At 50.1% G+C, this 25,226-nt stretch overlaps 1 protein-coding gene across 1 annotated transcript in view; it reads right to left on the reverse strand.

Moving 5' to 3' along the window:
• AATK (apoptosis associated tyrosine kinase) overlaps positions 1 to 19,402 on the reverse strand; it is a 169,330-nt gene extending 149,928 nt beyond the window's left edge. The window contains exon 1 of the mRNA XM_056553872.1: positions 19,154 to 19,402. Within this exon, the coding sequence (XP_056409847.1) occupies positions 19,154 to 19,198 (45 nt within the window). The 5' untranslated portion in view covers positions 19,199 to 19,402. The remainder of the gene's footprint in view (positions 1 to 19,153) is intronic.
• Positions 19,403 to 25,226: the final 5,824 nt, after the last annotated feature.

Here is a 25,226-nt window from a genome sequence, read left to right on the forward strand (position 1 = left end):
CCCTACAACCCATACAACCGCTACAATCCCTACAACCGCTACAACCCCTTAAACCCCTACAATCCCTAAAACCACTACAACCACTACAACTGCTACAATCCCTACAACCCCTAAAACCACTACAACCCCTACAACCGCTACCAACGATACAACCCCTACAATCGCTACAATCCCTAAAACCGCTACAACCCCTTAACCGCTACAACCCTTACAACCCCTAAAACCGCTAAAACCCTTACAACCCCTACAACCGCTACAACCACTAAAACCACTACAATCCCTACAACCACTGTAACCGCTACAACCCCTACAACTGCTACAACCTCCCTACAACCGCAACAACCACTACAACCGCTACAACCGGTAAAACCCCTACAACCCCTACAACCGCTACAACCCCTACAACCGCAACACCCCTACAACCGCAACAACCACTACAACCGGTACAACCCCTACAACCACTACAACCGCTACAACCCCTACAACCGCAACAACCCCTACAACCGCAACAACCCCTACAACAACTACAACCACTACATCCGCAACAACCCCTACAACCGCAACAACCCCAACAACCCCTACAACCACTACAACTGCAACAACCCCAACAACCACTACAACCGCAACAACCCCTACAACCACTACAACCGCAATAACCCCTACAACCCCTACAACCACTACAACGGCAACAACCGCTACAACCACAACAACCCCTACAACCGCAACAACCCCTACAACCGCAACAACCGGTACAACCGGTACAACCGCAACAACCCCTACAACCACTACAACCGCAACAACCCCAACAACCACTACAACAGCAACAACCCCTACAACCGGTACAACCCCTACAACCGCAACAACCCCTACAACCGCAACAACCCGTACAACCGCAACAACCCGTACAACCCGTACAACCACTACAACCCCTACAACCACTACAATCGCAACAACCCCTACAACCACAACAACCCCTACAACCGTAACAACCGCTACAAACCCTACAACCCCTAAAACCACTACAACCACTACAACCACTACAACCGGTAAAACCACTACAACCGCAACAACTGCTACAAACCCTACAACCCCTACAACCGGTGCAACCCCTACAACCACTACAACCGGTACAACCCCTACAACGGCAAAAACCCCTACAAACGCAACAACCACTACAACTGCTACAACCGGTAAAACCCCTACAACCCCTACAACCGCAACAACCCCTACAACCGCAACAACCCCTACAACCGCTACAACCCCTACAACCGCAACACCCCTACAACCGCAACAACCACTACAACCGGTACAACCCCTACAACCACTACAACCGCTACAACCCCTACAACCGCAACAACCGCAACAACCCCTACAACCGCAACAACCCCTACAACAACTACAACCCCTACAACTGCAACAACCCCTACAACAACCCCTACAACCGCAACAACCCCTACAACCGCAACAACCCCAACAACCGCAACAACCCCTACAACCACTACAACCGCTACAAACGATACAAACCCTACAACCACTGCAACCCCTACAACCGCTACAAACCCTACAACCCCTACAACCACTACAAACCCTACAACCGCAACAACCCCTACAACCACTACAACCGCAACAACCCCTACAACCCCTAGAACCGCAACAACCCCTACAACCACTGCAACCGCTACAAACCCTACAACCGCAACCACTACAACCGCAACAACCCCTACAACCGCAACAACCCCTACAACCGCAACAACCCCTACAACCACTACAACCGCAACAACCGCAACAACCCCTACAACCCCTACAACCGCTACAACCGCTACAACCACAACAACCACAACAACCCCTACAACCACTACAACCGCAACAACCCCTACAACCGCAACAACACCTACAATCGCAACAACCGGTACAACCCCTACAACCGCTACAACCGCAACAACCACTACAACCGCAACAACCCCAACAACCACTACAACCGCAACAACCCCTACAACCACTACAACCGCAACAACCCCTACAACCGCAACAACCCGTACAACCGCAACAACCCGTACAACCACTACAACCCCTACAACCACTACAACCGCAACAACCCCTACAACCGCAACAACCCCTACAACCACTACAACCGCTACAAACCCCTACAACAACCCCTACAACCGCAACAACCCCTACAACCGCAACAACCCCTACAACCACTACAACCGCAACAACCCCTACAACCGCTACAAACCCTACAACCACAACAACCCCTACAACCACTACAACCGCAACAACCCCTAAAACCACTACAACCGCAACAACCCCTAAAACCACTACAACCGCAACAACCCCTACAACCGCAACAACCCCTACAACCGATTCAACCCCTACAACCCGAAAAACCACTACAACCCCTACAACCACTACAACCCGAAAAACCACTACAACCCCTACAACCGCAACAACCCCTACAACCGGTACAACCCCTACAACCGCAACAACCCCTACAACCGGTACAACCCCTACAACCACTATAACCCCTACAACCACTACAACCCCTACAACCGCAACAACCCCTACAACCCCTACAACAGCTACAAACCCCTACAACCGCAACAACCCCTACAACCGCAACAACCCCTACAACCACAACAACCGCAACAACCCCTACAAACACATCAACCACTACAACCCCTACAACCCCTACAACCACTACAATCGCAACAACCCCTACAACCGCAACAACCCCTAAAACTACTACAACCGCAACAACCCCTACAACCACTACAACCGCAACAATCCCTACAACCGATACAACCCCTACAACCACTACAACCCTTACAACCACTACAACCGATACAACCCCTACAACCCGAAAAACCACTACAACCCCTACAACCGCTACAAACTCTACAACCGCTACAAACTCTACAACCCGTAAAACCACTACAACCACTACAACCCCTAAAACCGCTACAAACCCTACAACCCCTACAACTCGTAAAACCACTACAACTGCTACAAACCCTAAAACCGCTAAAACAACTGCTACAATCCCTAAATCCACTACAAACCTTACAACCGCTACAATCCCTAAAACCCCCTACAACCACTACAACCCCTACAACCGCTATAACATCTACAACCGCTACAACCCCTACAACCGCTACAACCCCTTCAACCGCTACAACACCTACAACCGCTACAACACCTACAACACCTACCACAGCTTCAACCGCTACAATCCCTACAACCCATACAACCGCTACAATCCGTACAACCCCTACAACCCCTTACACTACTACAACCCCTAAAATCACTACAACCTCTACAACTGCTACAATCCCTACAACCCCTAAAACGACTACAACTGCTACAACTGCTACAACCCCTACAACCGCTACAATCCCTACAACCCCTACAACCCCTACAACCGCTACAATCCCTACAACCGCTACAATCCCTACAACCGCTACAATCCCTACAACCACTACAACTGCTACAATCCCTACAACCCATACAACCGCTACAATCCCTACAACCGCTACAACCCCTTAAACCCCTACAATCCCTAAAACCACTACAACCACTACAACTGCTACAATCCCTACAACCCCTAAAACCACTACAACCCCTACCACCGATACAACCCCTACAATCGCTACAATCCCTAAAACCGCTACAACCCCTTAACCGCTACAACCCCTGCAACCGCTACAACCCTTACAACCCCTAAAACCGCTAAAACCCTTACAACCCCCACAACCGCTACAACCACTAAAACCACTACAATCCCTACAACCACTGTAACCGCTACAACCCCTACAACTGCTACAACCCCTTAAACTACTACAACCCCTACAATCCCTACAACCCCTAAAACCACTACAACCCCTAAAACCACTACAACCCCTAAAACCACTACAACTGCTACAACCCCTACAACCGCTACAACCCCTACAACCGCTATAACCCCTACAACTGCTACAATCCCTACAACCCTTACAACCGCTACAACCCCTACAACCGCTACAATCCCTACAACTGCTACAACCCCTTAAACTACTACAACCCCTACAATCCCTACAACCCCTAAAACCACTACAACCCCTACAAATGCTACAATCCCTACAACCCCTAAAACCACTACAACCGCTACAACTGCTACAAGCGCTACAACCCATTCAACCGCTATAACCGCTATAACCCCTACAACTGCTACAATCCCTACAACCCTTACAACCGCTACAACCCCTACAACCGCTACAATCCCTACAACCGCTACAACCCCTACAACCCCTAAAACCGCTACAACCGCTACAATCCCTATAACCCCTACAATCCTAACCCCTACAATCCCTACAACTGCTACAACCCCACAACCGCTACAGCCACTACACCCGCTACAATCTCTACAACCCTACATCCCCTACAACCGCTACAATCCCTACAACCGCTACAACCCCTACAGACCCTAAAATCCCTAAACAGCTACAATCCCTACAACCGCTACAACCCCTTCAATTACTACAACCCCTACAACCATTACAATCCCTAAAACCGCTACAATCCCTAAAACGACTACAAACCCTAAAACCGCTACAAACCCTAAAACCGCTACAACCCCTACAACACCTACAACCGCTAGAACCCCTACAATCCCTAAAACCGCTACAATCCCTACAACCCCTACAACCGCTAGAACCCCTACAAACCCTACAACTGCTACAACTGCTACAATCCCTACAACCCATACAACCGCTACAATCCCTAAAACCACTACAAACCCTAAAACCCCTACAATCCCCACAACCCCTACAACCGCTACAACCCCTAAAACCGCTACAACCACTACAACCCCTAAAACCGCTACAATCCCTACAATCCCTACAACTGCTACAACCGCTGCAATCCCTACAACCCCTAACACTGCTACAACCCCTACAACCGCTACAACCGCTACAATCCCCACAACCCCTACAACCGCTACAATCCCTACAACCGCTACAACCCCTAAAATCCCTACAACAGCTCCAATCCCTACAACCCCTATAATCCCTACAACCCCTACAACCGCTGCAATCCCTTCAACCGCTACAATCCCTAAAATCACTACAAACCCTTAAACCGCTACAACCCCTACAACACCTACAACCTCTAGAACCCCTACAACCCCTACAATCCCTACAACCCCTACAACCGCTAGAACCCCTACAACCCCTATCATCCCTACAACTGCTACAACCGCTACAATCCCTACAACTCATACAATCGCTAAAATCCCTAAAACCACTACAAACCCTACAACCCCTACAATCCCCACAACCCCTACAACCGCTAAAACCCCTAAATCTGCTACAACCACTACAACCCCTAAAACCGCTACAATCCCTACAACTGCTACAACCGCTGCAATCCCTACAACCCCTGCAACCACTACAACCCCTAACACTGCTACAACCCCTACAACCGCTACAATACTCACAACCCCTACAATCCCTAAAACCGCTACAACCACTACAACCACTACAACCCCTACAACCGCTACAATCCCTACAACCCCTACAACCCCTACACCCCTACAACCACTACAACTGCTACAATCCCTACAACCCATACAACTGCTACAATCCCTACAACCCCTAAAACCACTACAACCCCTACCACCGATACAACCCCTACAATCGCTACAATCCCTAAAACCGCTACAACCCCTTAACCGCTACAACCCCTGCAACCGCTACAACCCTTACAACCCCTAAAACCGCTAAAACCCTTACAACCCCCACAACCGCTACAACCACTAAAACCACTACAATCCCTACAACCACTGTAACCGCTACAACCCCTACAACTGCTACAACCCCTTAAACTACTACAACCCCTACAATCCGTACAACCCCTAAAACCACTACAACCCCTACAAATGCTACAATCCCTACAACCCCTAAAACCACTACAACCGCTACAACTGCTACAACTGCTACAACCCCTACAACCGCTACAACCCCTACAACCGCTATAACCCCTACAACTGCTACAATCCCTACAACCGCTACAATCCCTACAACCCTTACAACCGCTAAAACCCCTACAACCGCTACAACCCCTACAACCGCTACAATCCCTACAACTGCTACAACCCCTTAAACTACTACAACCCCTACAATCCCTACAACCCCTAAAACCACTACAACCCCTACAAATGCTACAATCCCTACAACCCCTAAAACCACTACAACCGCTACAAGCGCTACAACCCATTCAACCGCTATAACCCCTACAACTGCTATAATCCCTACAACCGCTACAATCCCTACAACCCTTACAACCGCTACAACCCCTACAACCGCTACAATCCCTACAACCGCTACAACCCCTACAACCGCTACAACCGCTACAATCCCTATAACCCCAACAATCCTAACCCCTACAATCCCTACAACTGCTACAACCCCACAACCGCTACAGCCACTACACCCGCTACAATCTCTACAACCCTACATCCCCTACAACCGCTACAATCCCTACAACCGCTACAACCCCTACAGCCCCTAAAATCCCTAAACAGCTACAATCCCTACAACCGCTACAACCCCTTCAATTACTACAACCCCTACAACCATTACAATCCCTAAAACCGCTACAATCCCTAAAACGACTACAAACCCTAAAACCGCTACAACCCCTACAACCCCTACAACCGCTAGAACCCCTACAATCCCTAAAACCGCTACAATCCCTACAACCCCTACAACCGCTAGAACCCCTACAAACCCTACAACTACTACAACTGCTACAATCCCTAAAACCACTACAAACCCTAAAACCCCTACAATCCCCACAACCCCTACAACCGCTACAACCCCTAAAACCGCTACAACCACTACAACCCCTAAAACCGCTACAATCCCTACAACTGCTACAACCGCTGCAATCCCTACAACCCCTAACACTGCTACAACCCCTACAACCGCTACAACCGCTACAATCCCCACAACCCCTACAACCGCTACAATCCCTACAACCGCTACAACCCCTAAAATCCCTACAACAGCTCCAATCCCTACAACCCCTATAATCCCTACAACCCCTACAACCGCTGCAATCCCTTCAACCGCTACAATCCCTAAAATCACTACAAACCCTAAAACCGCTACAACCCCTACAACACCTACAACCTCTAGAACCCCTACAACCCCTACAATCCCTACAACCCCTACAACACCTACAACCCCTACAACACCTACAACCGCTAGAACCCCTACAACCCCTATCATCTCTACAACTGCTACAACCGCTACAATCCCTACAACTCATACAATCGCTAAAATCCCTAAAACCACTACAAACCCTACAACCCCTACAATCCCCACAACCCCTACAACCGCTAAAACCCCTAAATCTGCTACAACCACTACAACCCCTAAAACCGCTACAATCCCTACAACTGCTACAACCGCTGCAATCCCTACAACCCCTGCAACCACTACAACCCCTAACACTGCTACAACCCCTACAACCGCTACAATACTCACAACCCCTACAATCCCTAAAACCGCTACAACCGCTACAACCACTACAACCCCTACAACCGCTACAATCCCTACAACCCCTACAACCCCTACAACCCCTACACCCCTACAACCACTACAACTGCTACAATCCCTACAACCCATACAACTGCTACAATCCCTACAACCCCTAAAACCACTACAACCCCTACCACCGATACAACCCCTACAATCGCTACAATCCCTAAAACCGCTACAACCCCTTAACCGCTACAACCCCTGCAACCGCTACAACCCTTACAACCCCTAAAACCGCTAAAACCCTTACAACCCCCACAACCGCTACAACCACTAAAACCACTACAATCCCTACAACCACTGTAACCGCTACAACCCCTACAACCCCTTAAACTACTACAACCCCTACAATCCCTACAACCCCTAAAACCACTACAACCCCTACAAATGCTACAATCCCTACAACCCCTAAAACCACTACAACCGCTACAACTGCTACAACCCCTACAACCGCTACAACCCCTACAACTGCTACAATCCCTACAACCGCTACAATCCCTTAAACTACTACAACCCCTACAATCCCTACAACCCCTAAAACCACTACAACCCCTACAAATGCTACAATCCCTACAACCCCTAAAACCACTACAACCGCTACAACTGCTACAACTGCTACAACCGCTACAAGCGCTACAACCCATTCAACCGCTATAACCGCTATAACCCCTACAACTGCTACAATCCCTACAACCGCTACAATCCCTACAACCCTTACAACCGCTACAACCCCTACAACCGCTACAATCCCTACAACCGCTACAACCCCTACAACCCCTAAAACCGCTACAACCGCTACAATCCCTATAACCCCTACAATCCTAACCCCTACAATCCCTACAACTGCTACAACCCCACAACCGCTACAGCCACTACACCCGCTACAATCTCTACAACCCTACATCCCCTACAACCGCTACAATCCCTACAACCGCTACAACCCCTACAGCCCCTAAAATCCCTAAACAGCTACAATCCCTACAACCGCTACAACCCCTTCAATTACTACAACCCCTACAACCATTACAATCCCTAAAACCGCTACAATCCCTAAAACGACTACAAACCCTAAAACCACTACAAACCCTAAAACCGCTACAACCCCTACAACACCTACAACCGCTAGAACCCCTACAATCCCTAAAACCGCTACAATCCCTACAACCCCTACAACCGCTAGAACCCCTACAAACCCTACAACTGCTACAACTGCTACAATCCCTACAACCCATACAACCGCTACAATCCCTAAAACCACTACAAACCCTAAAACCCCTACAATCCCCACAACCCCTACAACCGCTACAACCCCTAAAACCGCTACAACCACTACAACCCCTAAAACCGCTACAATCCCTACAATCCCTACAACTGCTACAACCGCTGCAATCCCTACAACCCCTAACACTGCTACAACCCCTACAACCGCTACAATCCCTACAACCGCTACAACCCCTAAAATCCCTACAACAGCTCCAATCCCTACAACCCCTATAATCCCTACAACCCCTACAACCGCTGCAATCCCTTCAACCGCTACAATCCCTAAAATCACTACAAACCCTAAAACCGCTACAACCCCTACAACACCTACAACCTCTAGAACCCCTACAACCCCTACAATCCCTACAACACCTACAACCCCTACAACCCCTACAACACCTACAACCCCTACAATCCCTACAACACCTACAACCGCTAGAACCCCTACAACCCCTATCATCCCTACAACTGCTACAACCGCTACAATCCCTACAACTCATACAATCGCTAAAATCCCTAAAACCACTACAAACCCTACAACCCCTACAATCCCCACAACCCCTACAACCGCTAAAACCCCTAAATCTGCTACAACCACTACAACCCCTAAAACCGCTACAATCCCTACAACTGCTACAACCGCTACAATCCCTACAACCCCTGCAACCACTACAACCCCTAACACTGCTACAGCCCCTACAACCGCTACAATACCCACAACCCCTACAATCCCTAAAACCGCTACAACCACTACAACCCCTACAACCGCTACAACCCCTACAACCGCTACAATCCCTACAACCCCTACAACCCCTACAACCCCTACAACCACTACAACCACTACAACTGCTACAATCCCTACAACCCATACAACCGCTACAATCCCTACAACCGCTACAACCCCTTAAACCCCTAAACCCACTACAACCACTACAACTGCTACAATCCCTACAACCCCTAAAACCACTACAACCCCTACAACGGCTACCACCGATACAATCCCTACAACCGCTACAATCCCTAAAACCGCTACAACCGCTACAACCCCTACAACCGCTACAATCCCTAAAACAGCTACAATCCCTACAACCCCTACAACCACTGTAACCGCTACAACCGCTACAACCCCTACAACCCCTAAAACCACTACAACCTCTAAAATCACTATACACCGATACAATCCCTACAACTGCTACAACCGCTGCAATCCCTACAACCCCTAACACTGCTACAACCCCTACAACTGCTACAATCCCCACAACCCCTACAATCCCTAAAACCGCTACAACCGCTACAATCCCTACAACCCCTACAACCGCTACAATCCCTACAACCCCTACACCCCTACAACCACTACAACTGCTACAATCCCTACAACCCCTTAAACCCCTACAATCCCTAAAACCACTACAACCCATACAACCCCTAAAACCCCTAAAACCACTACAACCCCTACAACCGCTACAACTGCTACAACCCCTACAACCGATACAAACCCTACAACCGATACAACCCCTACAACCGCTACAACCCCTACATCCGCTGCAACCGCTACAACCCCTAAAACCGCTACAACTGCTTCAACTCCTACAACCGATACAAACCCTACAACCACTACAACCACTACAACCCCTACAACCGCTACAACTGCTACAACCCCTAAACCGATACAAACCCTACAACCGCTACAATCCCTAAAACCACTACAACCCCTGCAACCGTTACAACCCTTCCAACCCCTAAAACCGCTACAATCCCTACAACCACTGTAACCGCTACATTCCCTACAATTGCTACAATCCCTACAACCGCTACAATCCCTACAACCCCTACAACCCTTACAACCCTTACAACTGCTACAATCCCTACAACCACTACAACCCCTACAACCGCTACAATCCCTACAACAGCTACAATCCCTACAACCGCTAAAATCCCTACAACCCCTACAACCGCTACAATCCCTACAACCCCTACAACCGCTACAATCCCTACAACTGCTACAATCCCTATAACCACAACAACCCCTACAACCGCTACAATCCCTACAACCACTACAACCCCCACACCCCTACAACCGCTACAATCCCTACAATCGCTACAACCCCTAAAACCGCTACAACCGCTACAATCCCTAAAACCGCTACAACCACTACAATCCCTAAAACCGCTACAACTGCTACAAACCCTACAACCCCTACAACCCTACAACCCCTACAACGACTACAACCCCTAAAACCGCTACAAACCCTACAACCCCTTCAATTGCTACAATCCCTACAACCGCTACAATCCCCACAACCCCTACAACCGCTACAACCCTTACAATGGTACAACCCCTACAAACGCTACAATCCCTACAAGTGCTACAATTATTACAACTGCTACAATCCCTACAACCCCTTAAACCGCTCCAATCCCTACAACCCCTACAACCGCTATAATCCCTACAACCCCTACAATCCCCTACAACCCCTACAATCCCTAAAACCGCTACAATCCCTACAACCCCTACAACCCCTACAACCGCTACAATCCCTAAAACCGCTACAACCCCTAAAACCACTACAACCCCTAAAACCACTACAACTGCTACAACCCCCAAAACCGCTACAACCACTACAATACCTAAAACAGCTACAATCCCTACAACCCCTACAACCGCTACAACCCCTACAACCCCTAAAACCCTTACAACCGCTACAATCCCTACAACCGCTACAACCCCTACAATCCCTACAACCGCTACAATCCATACAACCGCTACAACCCCTAAAACCACTACAACCCCTACAATCCCTACAACCCCTACAACCCCAACAACCACTACAATCCATACAACCGCTACAACCGCTACAACCCCTACAATCCCTACAACCGCTACAACCCATACAACCCCTAAAACCCTTACAACCCCTACAATCCCTACAACCGCTACAACACCTACAACCGCTACAACCCCTACATCCGCTGCAACCGCTACAACCCCTAAAACCGCTACAACTGCTTCAACTCCTACAACCGATACAAACCCTACAACCACTACAACCACTACAACCCCTACAACCGCTACAACTGCTACAACCCCTAAACCGATACAAACCCTACAACCGCTACAATCCCTAAAACCACTACAACCCCTGCAACCGTTACAACCCTTCCAACCCCTAAAACCGCTACAATCCCTACAACCACTGTAACCGCTACATTCCCTACAATTGCTACAATCCCTACAACCGCTACAATCCCTACAACCCCTACAACCCTTACAACTGCTACAATCCCTACAACTGCTACAATCCCTATAACCACAACAACCCCTACAACCGCTACAATCCCTACAACCACTACAACCCCCACACCCCTACAACCGCTACAATCCCTACAATCGCTACAACCCCTAAAACCGCTACAACCACTACAATCCCTAAAACCGCTACAACTGCTACAAACCCTACAACCCCTACAACCGCTACAACCCCTACAACGACTACAACCCCTAAAACCGCTACAAACCCTACAACCCCTTCAATTGCTACAATCCCTACAACCGCTACAATCCCCACAACCCCTACAACCGCTACAACCCTTACAATGGTACAACCCCTACAACCGCTACAATCCCTACAAACGCTACAATCCCTACAAGTGCTACAATTATTACAACTGCTACAATCCCTACAACCCCTAAAACCGCTCCAATCCCTACAACCCCTACAACCGCTATAATCCCTACAACCCCTACAATCCCCTACAACCCCTACAATCCCTAAAACCGCTACAATCCCTACAACCCCTACAACCCCTACAACCGCTACAATCCCTAAAACCGCTACAACCCCTAAAACCACTACAACCCCTAAAACCACTACAACTGCTACAACCCCCAAAACCACTACAACCACTACAATACCTAAAACAGCTACAATCCCTACAACCCCTACAACCGCTACAACCCCTACAACCCCTAAAACCCTTACAACCCCTACAATCCCTACAACCGCTACAACCCCTACAATCCCTACAACCGCTACAATCCATACAACCGCTACAACCCCTAAAACCACTACAACCCCTACAATCCCTACAACCCCAACAACCACTACAATCCATACAACCGCTACAACCGCTACAACCCCTACAATCCCTACAACCGCTACAACCCATACAACCCCTACAACCCTTACACCCCCTTCAACCGCTACAATCCCTACAACCCCTACAACTGCTACAACCCCTACAACCCCTAAAACCCCTACAACCGCTACAATCCCTACAACCCCTACAACCGCTACAACCCCTACAACCGCTACAATCCCTACAGCCGCTTCAACCCCTCCAACCCTTCCAACCGCTACAATCCCTACAACTGCTTCAACTGCTACAACCCCTACAAACCCTAAAATTGCTACAACCCCCCAACCACTACAACCCCTACAATCCCTAAAACCGCTACAACCCCTACAATCCCTACAACCCCTAAAACTGCTACAACCCCCACAACCGCTACAATCCCTACAACACCTACAATCCCTACAACCACTACAATCCCTACAATCCCTACAATCGCTACAATCCCTACAACCGCTACAATCCCTACAACCTCACAACCCCTACAACAGCTACGACCCCTACAACCACTACAATCCTTACAACTGCTACAATCCCTATAACCCCTACAACCCCAACAACCCCTACAACCGCTACAATCTCTACAACCCCTACAACAGCTACAATCCCTACAACCGCTACAACCCCTACAACCCCTAAAACTGCTACAACCGCTATAACTGCTACAACCCCTTCAACTGATACAACCCCTACAACCGCTACAATCCCTAAAACCACTACAACCCCTACAACCGCTACAATCCCTACAACGGCTACAACCCCTACAACCGCTACAACCCCTACAACCCCACAACTGCTACAATCCCTACAACCCCTTCAACCGCTACAATCCCTACAACCCCTTCATGCCCTTCAACCACTACAATCCCCACAGCCGCTACAATCCCTACAACCCCTACAACCGCTGCAATCCCTACAACCCCTTCATGCCCTTCAACCACTACAATCCCCACAGCCGCTACAATCCCTACAACCGCTACAACCCCTACACCCTTACAACTGCTACAACCCCTACAACTGCTACAATCCCTACACCCCTACAACCGCTATAATCCCTACAACCACTACATCTGCTACAATCCCTACACCCCTACAACCGCTATAATCCCTACAACCCCTACAAACGCTACAAACCCTACAACTACTACAACCCCTACACCCCTACAACCCCTACAACCGCTATAATCCCTACAACCGCTACAACCGCTATAATCCCTACAACAGCGACAACCTCTATAATCCCTACAACAGCTACAACCCCTACAACCGCTATAATCTCTACAACCCCTACAAATGCTACAACCACTGAGGTGCACTAACAGACATGGCCAATGGACAATAGTGGTGCTGTGTCTGTATAAAGAACTATGAGCAGCATTAAAGGGGAGGTGTGCCCCCCCGAACCGCGGGCAGCACCAACCAGATGCAGGGGCAAGGTCCGCGAACATGATGGGGGCATTCATTACATTTTTTGCTCTATTTGTTTGTTGTGTTTTGAGTGGTTCTCCGGCTAGGAGGGCAAAGGCCTATGTTCTGTGGTTTCTTCTGTCTTTCTTCAATTTTTCATTTTTTTGTGGCTTGCGCTTCATTATTTTTTGCTTATTGTGCACAGACTCATTGCATGCATTATAGTTTAAGAAAACCATCAGGACATGTGTAAATAGTCATATGGGCGGGGCTCTACAAGTGTGATGGAATGTGTGTGCGTGCTGGAATGTGTGTGCACTGGTTGGTGTCCTGGAATGTGTGCACTGGTTGGTATCCTGGAATGTGTGTACACTGGTTGGTGTCCTGGGATGTGTGTACACTGGTTGGTGTCCTGGGATGTGTGCACTGGTTGGTATCCTGGAATGTGTGTACACTGGTTGGTGTCCTGGGATGTGTGTACACTGGTTGGTATCCTGGAATGTGTGCACTGGTTGGTATCCTGGAATGTGTGCACTGGTTGGTATCCTGGAATGTGTGTACACTGGTTGGTGTCCTGGGATGTGTGTGCACTGGTTGGTGTCCTGGAATGTGTGTACACTGGTTGGTGTCCTGGAATGTGTGTACACTGGTTGGTGTCCTGGGATGTGTGTACACTGGTTGGTGTCCTGGAATGTGTGTGCACTGGTTGGTGTCCTGGAATGTGTGTGCACTGGTTGGTGTCCTGGAATGTGTGTACACTGGTTGGTGTCCTGGAATGTGTGTACACTGGTTGGTGTCCTGGAATGTGTGTACACTGGTTGGTGTCCTGGGATGTGTGTGCACTGGTTGGTGTCCTGGAATGTGTGCACTGACTGGTTGGTGTTCTGGAATGTGTGTGCACTGGTTGGTGTCCTGGAATGTGTGTGCACTGGTTGGTGTCCTGGAATGTGTGTGCACTGGTTGGTGTCCTGGAATGTGTGTACACTGGTTGGTGTCCTGGAATGTGTGTGCACTGGTTGGTGTCCTGGAATGTGTGTACACTGGTTGGTGTCCTGGAAGGTGTGTGCACTGGTTGGTGTTCTGGAATGTGTGTACACTGGTTGGTGTTCTGGAATGTGTGTGTGCACTGGTTGGTATCCTGGAATGTGTGTACACTGGTTGGTGTCCTGGGATGTGTGTACACTGGTTGGTATCCTGGAATGTGTGCACTGGTTGGTATCCTGGAATGTGTGCACTGGTTGGTATCCTGGAATGTGTGTACACTGGTTGGTGTCCTGGGATGTGTGTGCACTGGTTGGTGTCCTGGAATGTGTGTACACTGGTTGGTGTCCTGGAATGTGTGTACACTGGTTGGTGTCCTGGGATGTGTGTACACTGGTTGGTGTCCTGGAATGTGTGTGCACTGGTTGGTGTCCTGGAATGTGTGTACACTGGTTGGTGTCCTGGAATGTGTGTACACTGGTTGGTGTCCTGGAATGTGTGTACACTGGTTGGTGTCCTGGAATGTGTGTACACTGGTTGGTGTCCTGGGATGTGTGTGCACTGGTTGGTGTCCTGGAATGTGTGCACTGACTGGTTGGTGTTCTGGAATGTGTGTGCACTGGTTGGTGTCCTGGAATGTGTGTGCACTGGTTGGTGTCCTGGAATGTGTGTGCACTGGTTGGTGTCCTGGAATGTGTGTACACTGGTTGGTGTCCTGGAATGTGTGTGCACTGGTTGGTGTCCTGGAATGTGTGTACACTGGTTGGTGTCCTGGAAGGTGTGTGCACTGGTTGGTGTCCTGGAAGGTGTGTGCACTGGTTGGTGTTCTGGAATGTGTGTACACTGGTTGGTGTTCTGGAATGTGTGTGTGCACTGGTTGGTGTCCTGGAATGTGTGTGCGCTGGTTGGTGTCCTGGAATGTGTGTGCGCTGGTTGGTGTCCTGGAATGTGTGTGCGCTGGTTGGTGTCCTGGAATGTGTGTACACTGGTTGGTGTCCTGGAATGTGTGTGCACTGGTTGGTATCCTGGAATGTGTGTACACTGGTTGGTGTCCTGGGATATGTGTGCACTGGTTGGTGTCCTGGAATGTGTGTGCACTGACTGGTTGGTGTTCTGGAATGTGTGTGCACTGGTTGGTGTCCTGGAATGTGTGTGCACTGGTTGGTGTCCTGGAATGTGTGTGCACCGGTTGGTGTCCTGGAATGTGTGTACACTGGTTGGTGTCCTGGAATGTGTGTACACTGGTTGGTGTCCTGGAATGTGTGTGCACTGGTTGGTGTCCTGGGATGTGTGTACACTGGTTGGTGTCCTGGGATGTGTGTGCGCTGGTTGGTGTCCTGGAATGTGTGTGCACTGGTTGGTGTCCTGGGATGTGTGTACACTGGTTGGTGTCCTGGGATGTGTGTGCACTGGTTGGTGTCCTGGGATGTGTGTGCACTGACTGGTTGGTGTTCTGGAATGTGTGTGCACTGGTTGGTGTCCTGGAATGTGTGTGCACTGGTTGGTGTCCTGGAATGTGTGTGCACTGGTTGGTGTCCTGGAATGTGTGTACACTGGTTGGTGTCCTGGAATGTGTGTACACTGGTTGGTGTCCTGTAATGTGTGTGCACTGGTTGGTGTCCTGGGATGTGTGTACACTGGTTGGTGTCCTGGAATGTGTGTGCACTGGTTGGTGTCCTGGAATGTGTGTGCACTGGTTGGTGTCCTGGAATGTGTGTACACTGGTTGGTGTCCTGGAATGTGTGTGCACTGGTTGGTGTCCTGGAATGTGTGTGCACTGGTTGGTGTTCTGGAATGTGTGTGCACTGGTTGGTGTCCTGGAATGTGTGTACACTGGTTGGTGTCCTGGAAGGTGTGTGCACTGACTGGTTGGTGCTCTGGAATGTGTGTGCACTGGTTGGTGTCCTGGAATGTGTGTGCACTGGTTGGTGTCCTGGAATGTGTGTACGCTGGTTGGTGTCCTGGAATGTGTGTGCACTGGTTGGTGTCCTGGAATGTGTGTGCACTGGTTGGTGTCCTGGAATGTGTGTACGCTGGTTGGTGTCCTGGAATGTGTGTGCACTGGTTGGTGTCCTGGGATGTGTGTACACTGGTTGGTGTCCTGGAATGTGTGTGCACTGGTTGGTGTCCTGGAATGTGTGTGCACTGGTTGGTGTCCTGGAATGTGTGTACACTGGTTGGTGTCCTGTAATGTGTGTGCACTGGTTGGTGTCCTGGAATGTGTGTGCACTGGTTGGTGTCCTGGAATGTGTGTGCACTGGTTGGTGTCCTGGAATGTGTGTACACTGGTTGGTGTCCTGTAATGTGTGTGCACTGGTTGGTGTCCTGGAATGTGTGTGCACTGGTTGGTGTCCTGGAATGTGTGTGCACTGGTTGGTGTCCTGGAATGTGTGTGCGCTGGTTGGTGTCCTGGAATGTGTGTACACTGGTTGGTGTCCTGTAATGTGTGTGCACTGGTTGGTGTCCTGGAATGTGTGTGCACTGGTTGGTGTCCTGGAAGGTGTGTGCACTGGTTGGTGTCCTGGAAGGTGTGTGCACTGACTGGTTGGTGATCTGGAATGTGTGTGCACTGGTTGGTGTCCTGGAATGTGTGTGCACTGACTGGTTGGTGCTCTGGAATGTGTGTGCACTGGTTGGTGTCCTGGAATGTGTGTGCACTGGTTGGTGTCCTGGAATGTTTGTGCACTGGTTGGTGTCCTGGAATGTGTGTACACTGGTTGGTGTCCTGGGATGTGTGTACACTGGTTGGTGTCTTGGGATGTGTGTGCACTGGTTGGTGTCCTGGAATGTTTGTGCACTGGTTGGTGTCCTGGAATGTGTGTACACTGGTTGGTGTCCTGGGATGTGTGTACACTGGTTGGTGTCTTGGGATGTGTGTGCACTGGTTGGTGTCCTGGAATGTTTGTGCACTGGTTGGTGTCCTGGAATGTGTGTACACTGGTTGGTGTCCTGGGATGTGTGTGCGCTGGTTGGTGTCCTGGAATGTGTGTGCGCTGGTTGGTGTCCTGGAATGTGTGTACACTGGTTGGTGTCCTGGAAGGTGTGTACACTGGTTGGTGTCCTGGAATGTGTGTGCACTGGTTGGTGTCCTGGAATGTGTGTGCACTGGTTGGTGTCCTGGAATGTGTGTGCACTGGTTGGTGTCCTGGAATGTGTATGCACTGGTTGATGTCCTGGAATGACTGTTTTGGGACCCTGCACCTGGTTCTTGCTGTCTGCAGTTTAGTCGACAGGCGAGAAGTTTCCTCCTTCTTCATCATTAAAGGGGCAATTGTAACATGGAAGTCATTAAGAGCCCCTAGACTCCCGGGCCCGGAGCAGCTGCTGTAGATGTCACCCCCTGGGGCAGGAGAGCTGGCATGATGCCCCCAGTATGTAGTGCGGGAACTAAACAGGATGACTGGGGGGTTGGGGGGGGGGGATGTAGCAGAGCTGTGTTTGTCAGTGTAGCAGGTGGAATGCATCTACTGGGCCATGAATTTACATAGAACTGCAGGTTAACCCCTTATTTACAGATAATTCCGGTGATGTCCACAAGGGGCAGAGGCCGTCTGGGAATGCTGGGTGTCGTGGATTGCAACAGTTGTAAAGTTAACACTTTACAGCAGTGTCCCCAACCTGCGCCGCAAAAAACGGAAATCAGAATTACACGGGCGTTGGTCTGAAGTCTGGAGGAATCTTTTAGGAAGGATTCTGACAATCCCTTTAAATAACCTTTTCAGCTCTGCTACATCTGCATAAGGACCCACATTTAAAGGGGACACGCCGCGCTCTCCTACCTTCAGGGAACCTACCTTGAATCCGATGTCCCCCTTCTTGCAGCACAGACAGGCCAGCATGAGGAAGATGATGGTGATGAGTCCGGAGAAGGAAACCGCCACCACCGCCAGCGAGGACGGCCAGGACAGGTCACTCAGCGGCGCCCCATCTGGAGGAGAGAGGAAAAGGTCAATGGAGCGCCAAATCAGATGTGCCGCAATCTATACGGAATGATAATAGAGTCCGCTATTCAGGGCCTCATACTGTCATATAGGTCAATGTTTACCAACCAGGGTGCCTCCAGCTGTTGGAAAACTACAACTCCCAGCATGCCCAGACAGCAGCTGGCAGCCGATTGGGGAACACTGATACCTAACAATAACATAGATTAGAATGTTTTTAGATCCTAGAACCATTTTGGCCCTAAACCTTTACAGTAAGTGACGTCACTAAGCAAATTGCGGGTCTCAGCTCAGAATCATAGAGGCAGCCAGACGGTCGGAGTATTTCTCCCGGTCCCTCCTCAGGACTACGGGGGTCTAAGGATCATAGAGGCAGCCAGACGGTCGAAGTATTTCTCCCGGTCCCTCCTCAGGACTACGGGGGTCTCAGGATCATAGAGGCAGCCAGACGGTCGGAGTATTTCTTCCGGTCCCTCCTCAGGACTACGGTGGTCTCAGGATCATAGAGGCAGCCAGACGGTCGGAGTATTTCTCCCGGTCCCTCCTCAGGACTACGGGGGTCTCAGGATCATAGAGGCAGCCAGACGGTCAGAGTATTTCTCCCGGTCCCTCCTCAGGACTACGGGGGTCTAAGGATCATAGAGGCAGCCAGACGGTCGGAGTATTTCTTCCGGTCCCTCCTCAGGACTACGGGGGTCTAAGGATCATAGAGGCAGCCAGACGGTCGGAGTATTTCTCCCGGTCCCTCCTCAGGACTACGGGGGTCTAAGGATCATAGAGGCAGCCAGACGGTCGGAGTATTTCTCCCGGTCCCTCCTCAGGACTACGGGGGTCTCAGGATCATAGAGGCAGCCAGACGGTCGGAGTATTTCTCCCGGTCCCTCCTCAGGACTACGGGGGTCTCAGGATCATAGAGGCAGCCAGACGGTCGGAGTATTTCTTCCGGTCCCTCCTCAGGACTACGGTGGTCTCAGGATCATAGAGGCAGCCAGACGGTCGAAGTATTTCTCCCGATCCCTCCTCAGGACTACGGGGGTCTCAGGATCATAGAGGCAGCCAGACGGTCGGAGTATTTCTCCCGGTCCCTCCTCAGGACTACGGTGGTCTCAGGATCATAGAGGCAGCCAGACGGTCAGAGTATTTCTCCCGGTCCCTCCTCAGGACTACGGGGGTCTAAGGATCATAGAGGCAGCCAGACGGTCGGAGTATTTCTTCCGGTCCCTCCTCAGGACTACGGGGGTCTCAGAATCATAGAGGCAGCCAGACGGTCGGAGTATTTCTCCCGGTCCCTCCTCAGGACTACGGAAGTCTAAGGATCATAGAGGCAGCCAGACGGTCGGAGTATTTCTCCCGGTCCCTCCTCAGGACTACGGGGGTCTAAGGATCATAGAGGCAGCCAGACGGTCGGAGTATTTCTCCCGGTCCCTCCTCAGGACTACAGGGGTCTAAGGATCATAGAGGCAGCCAGACGGTCGGAGTATTTCTTCCGGTCCCTCCTCAGGACTACGGGGGTCTCAGGATCATAGAGGCAGCCAGACGGTCGGAGTATTTCTTCCGGTCCCTCCTCAGGACTACGGGGGTCTAAGGATCATAGAGGCAGCCAGATGGTCGGAGTATTTCTCCCGGTCCCTCCTCAGGACTACGGGGGTCTCAGGATCATAGAGGCAGCCAGACGGTCGGAGTATTTCTCCCGGTCCCTCCTCAGGACTACGGGGGTCTAAGGATCATAGAGGCAGCCAGACGGTCGGAGTATTTCTTCCGGTCCCTCCTCAGGACTACGGGGGTCTCAGGATCATAGAGGCAGCCAGACGGTCGGAGTATTTCTTCCGGTCCCTCCTCAGGACTACGGTGGTCTCAGGATCATAGAGGCAGCCAGACGGTCGGAGTATTTCTTCCGGTCCCTCCTCAGGACTACGGGGGTCTCAGGATCATAGAGGCAGACAGACGGTCGGAGTATTTCTCCCGGTCCCTCCTCAGGACTACGGGGGTCTAAGGATCACCAGCTTTAACCCCCGGAGGAACCAAGAAGCAACGGAACAGAAACCGAAGGTACAAATAATAACCGGGAGTTGTGATCTTGTGTGTAGAGCGGAATCACGTCGGCAGTAACGCTAAGGAATCTATGTGGAGAGTAACAAATCTATATAAGCCACAGACGCTCCAAAAATCTGCTGCAACTAAAGGAGGAGCTCAAAACTACAGCAAGTGATATCTAAGTTACATCAGTTACAACCGCTTTTATTTATATACAGTGACCCCCCGACCTACGATGGCCCCGACATACCATATATATATACAGTGACCCCCCCGACCTACGATGGCCCCGACATATCATATATATACAGTGACCCCCCCGACCTACGATGGCCGTGACATACCATATATATATACAGTGACCCCCCCGACCTACGATGGCCCTGACATACCGTATATATATACAGTGACCCCCCCGACCTACGATGGCCCCGACATACCATATATATATACAGTGACCCCCCCGACCTACGATGGCCCTGACATACCGTATATATATACAGTGACCCCCCGACCTACGATGGCCCCGACATACCATATATATACAGTGACCCTCCGACCTACGATGGCCCCGACATACCATATATATATACAGTGACCCCCCCGACCTACGATGGCCCCGACATACCATATATATACAGTAACCCCCAAACTACGATGGCCCTGACATACCATATATATACAGTGACCCCCCGACATACCATATATATACAGTGACCCCCCCGACCTACGATGGCCCCGACATACCATATATATACAGTGACCCCCCGACCTACGATGGCCCTGACATACCATATATATACAGTGACCCCCCGACATACCATATATATACAGTGACCCCCCGACCTACGATGGCCCCGACATACCATATATATACAGTGACCCTCCGACCTACGATGGCCCCGACATACCATATATATATACAGTGACCCCCCGACCTACGATGGCCCCGACATACCATATATATACAGTGACCCCCCGACCTACGATGGCCCTGACATACCGTATATATATACAGTGACCCCCCGACCTACGATGGCCCCGACATACCATATATATACAGTGACCCTCCGACCTACGATGGCCCCGACATACCATATATATATACAGTGACCCCCCGACCTACGATGGCCCCGACATACCGTATATATATACAGTGACCCCCCGACCTACGATGGCCCCGACATACCATATATATACAGTGACCCCCCGACCTACGATGGCCCCGACATACCATATATATACAGTGACCCCCAACCTACGATGGCCCTGACATACCATATATATACAGTGACCCCCCGACATACCATATATATACAGTGACCCCCCGACCTACGATGGCCCCGACATACCATATATATACAGTGACCCCCCGACCTACGATGGCCCTGACATACCGTATATATATACAGTGACCCCCCGACCTACGATGGCCCCGACATACCATATATATACAGTGACCCTCCGACCTACGATGGCCCCGACATACCGTATATATATACAGTGACCCCCCGACCTACGATGGCCCCGACATACCATATATATACAGTGACCCCCGACCTACGATGGCCCCGACATACCATATATATATATATATATACAGTGACCCCCCCGACCTACGATGGCCCCGACATACCATATATATACAGTGACCCCCGACATACCATATATATACAGTGATCCCCCGACATACCATATATATACAGTGACCCCCCCGACCTACGATGGCCCCGACATACCATATATATACAGTGACCCCCGACCTACGATGGCCCCGACATACCATATATATACAGTGACCCCCCCGACCTACGATGGCCCCGACATACCATATATATACAGTGATCCCCCGACATACCATATATATACAGTGACCCCCCCGACCTACGATGGCCCCGACATACCATATATATACAGTGACCGCCGACCTACGATGGCCCCGACATACCATATATATACAGTGACCCCCCCGACCTACGATGGCCCTGACATACCATATATATATACAGTGACCCTCCGACCTACGATGGCCCCGACATACCGTATATATATAAAGTGACCCCCCGACCTTCGATTGCCCCGACATACCATATATATACAGTGACCCCCGACCTACGATGGCCCCGACATACCATATATATACAGTGACCCCCCGACCTACGATGGCCCCGACATACCATATATATACAGTGACCCCCAACCTACGATGGCCCCGACATACCGTATATATATACAGTGACCCCCCGACCTACGATGGCCCCGACATACCATATATATACAGTGACCCTCCGACCTACGATGGCCCCGACATACCGTATATATATATACAGTGACCCCCCGACCTACGATGGCCCCGACATACCATATATATACAGTGACCCCCGACCTACGATGGCCTCGACATACCATATATATATATACAGTGACCCCCCCGACCTACGATGGCCCCGACATACCATATATATACAGTGACCCCCGACATACCATATATATACAGTGATCCCCCGACATACCATATATATACAGTGACCCCACCGACCTACGATGGCCCCGACATACCATATATATACAGTGACACCCGACCTACGATGGCCCCGACATACCATATATATACAGTGACCCCGGACCTACGATGGCCCTGACATACCATATATATATATATTTATACAGTGACCCCCGACCTACGATGGCCCGACATACCATATATATACAGTGACCCCCGACCTACGATGGCCCCGACATACTATATATATATATACAGTGACCCCCGACCTACGATGGCCCCGACATACCATATATATACAGTGACCCCCGACCTACGATGGCCCTGACATACCATATATATATATATATATACAGTGACCCCCGACCTACGATGGCCCCGACATACCATATATATATACAGTGACCCCGGACCTACGATGGCCCTGACATACCATATATATATACAGTGACCCCCGACCTACGATGGCCCTGACATACCATATATATATATACAGTGACCACCCGACCTATGATGGCCGCGACATACCATATATATATATATATATACACAGTGACCCCCCGACATACCATATATATATACAGTGACCCCGGACCTACGATGGCCCTGACATACCATATATATATACAGTGACCCCCGACCTACGATGGCCCTGACATACCATATATATATATACAGTGACCACCCGACCTATGATGGCCGCGACATACCATATATATATATATATATATACAGTGACCCCCCGACATACCATATATATATACAGTGACCCCCCAACCTACGATGACCCCGCCATACCATATATATACAGTGACCCCCGACCTACAATGGCCCCGACATACCATATATATACAGTGACCCCCGACATACGATATATATACAGTGATCCCCCGACATACCATATATATACAGTGACCCCCCGACCTATGATGGCCCCGACATACCATATATATATACAGTGACCCCCGACATACCATATATATACAGTGACCCCCCGACCTACGATGGCCCTGACATACCATATATATATATATACAGTGACCCCCGACCTATGATGGCCCCGACATACCATATATATACAGTGACCCCCAACTTACGATGGCCCCAACATACCATATATATACAGTGACCCCCCGACCTACGATGGCCCAGACATACCATATATATATACAGTGACCCCCCGACCTCTGATGGCCCTGACATACCATATATATATACAGTGACCCCCCGACCTACGATGGCCCCGACATACCATATATATATATATATATATATATATATATATATATACAGTGACCCCCCCGACCTACGATGGCCCCGACATACCATATTTATATATACAGTGACCCCCCCGACATACCATATTTATATATACAGTGACCCCCCCCC

The sequence above is a fragment of the Hyla sarda genome, unplaced genomic scaffold (assembly GCF_029499605.1).
Source record: "Hyla sarda isolate aHylSar1 unplaced genomic scaffold, aHylSar1.hap1 scaffold_423, whole genome shotgun sequence".
Taxonomy (NCBI): Eukaryota; Metazoa; Chordata; class Amphibia; order Anura; family Hylidae; genus Hyla; species Hyla sarda.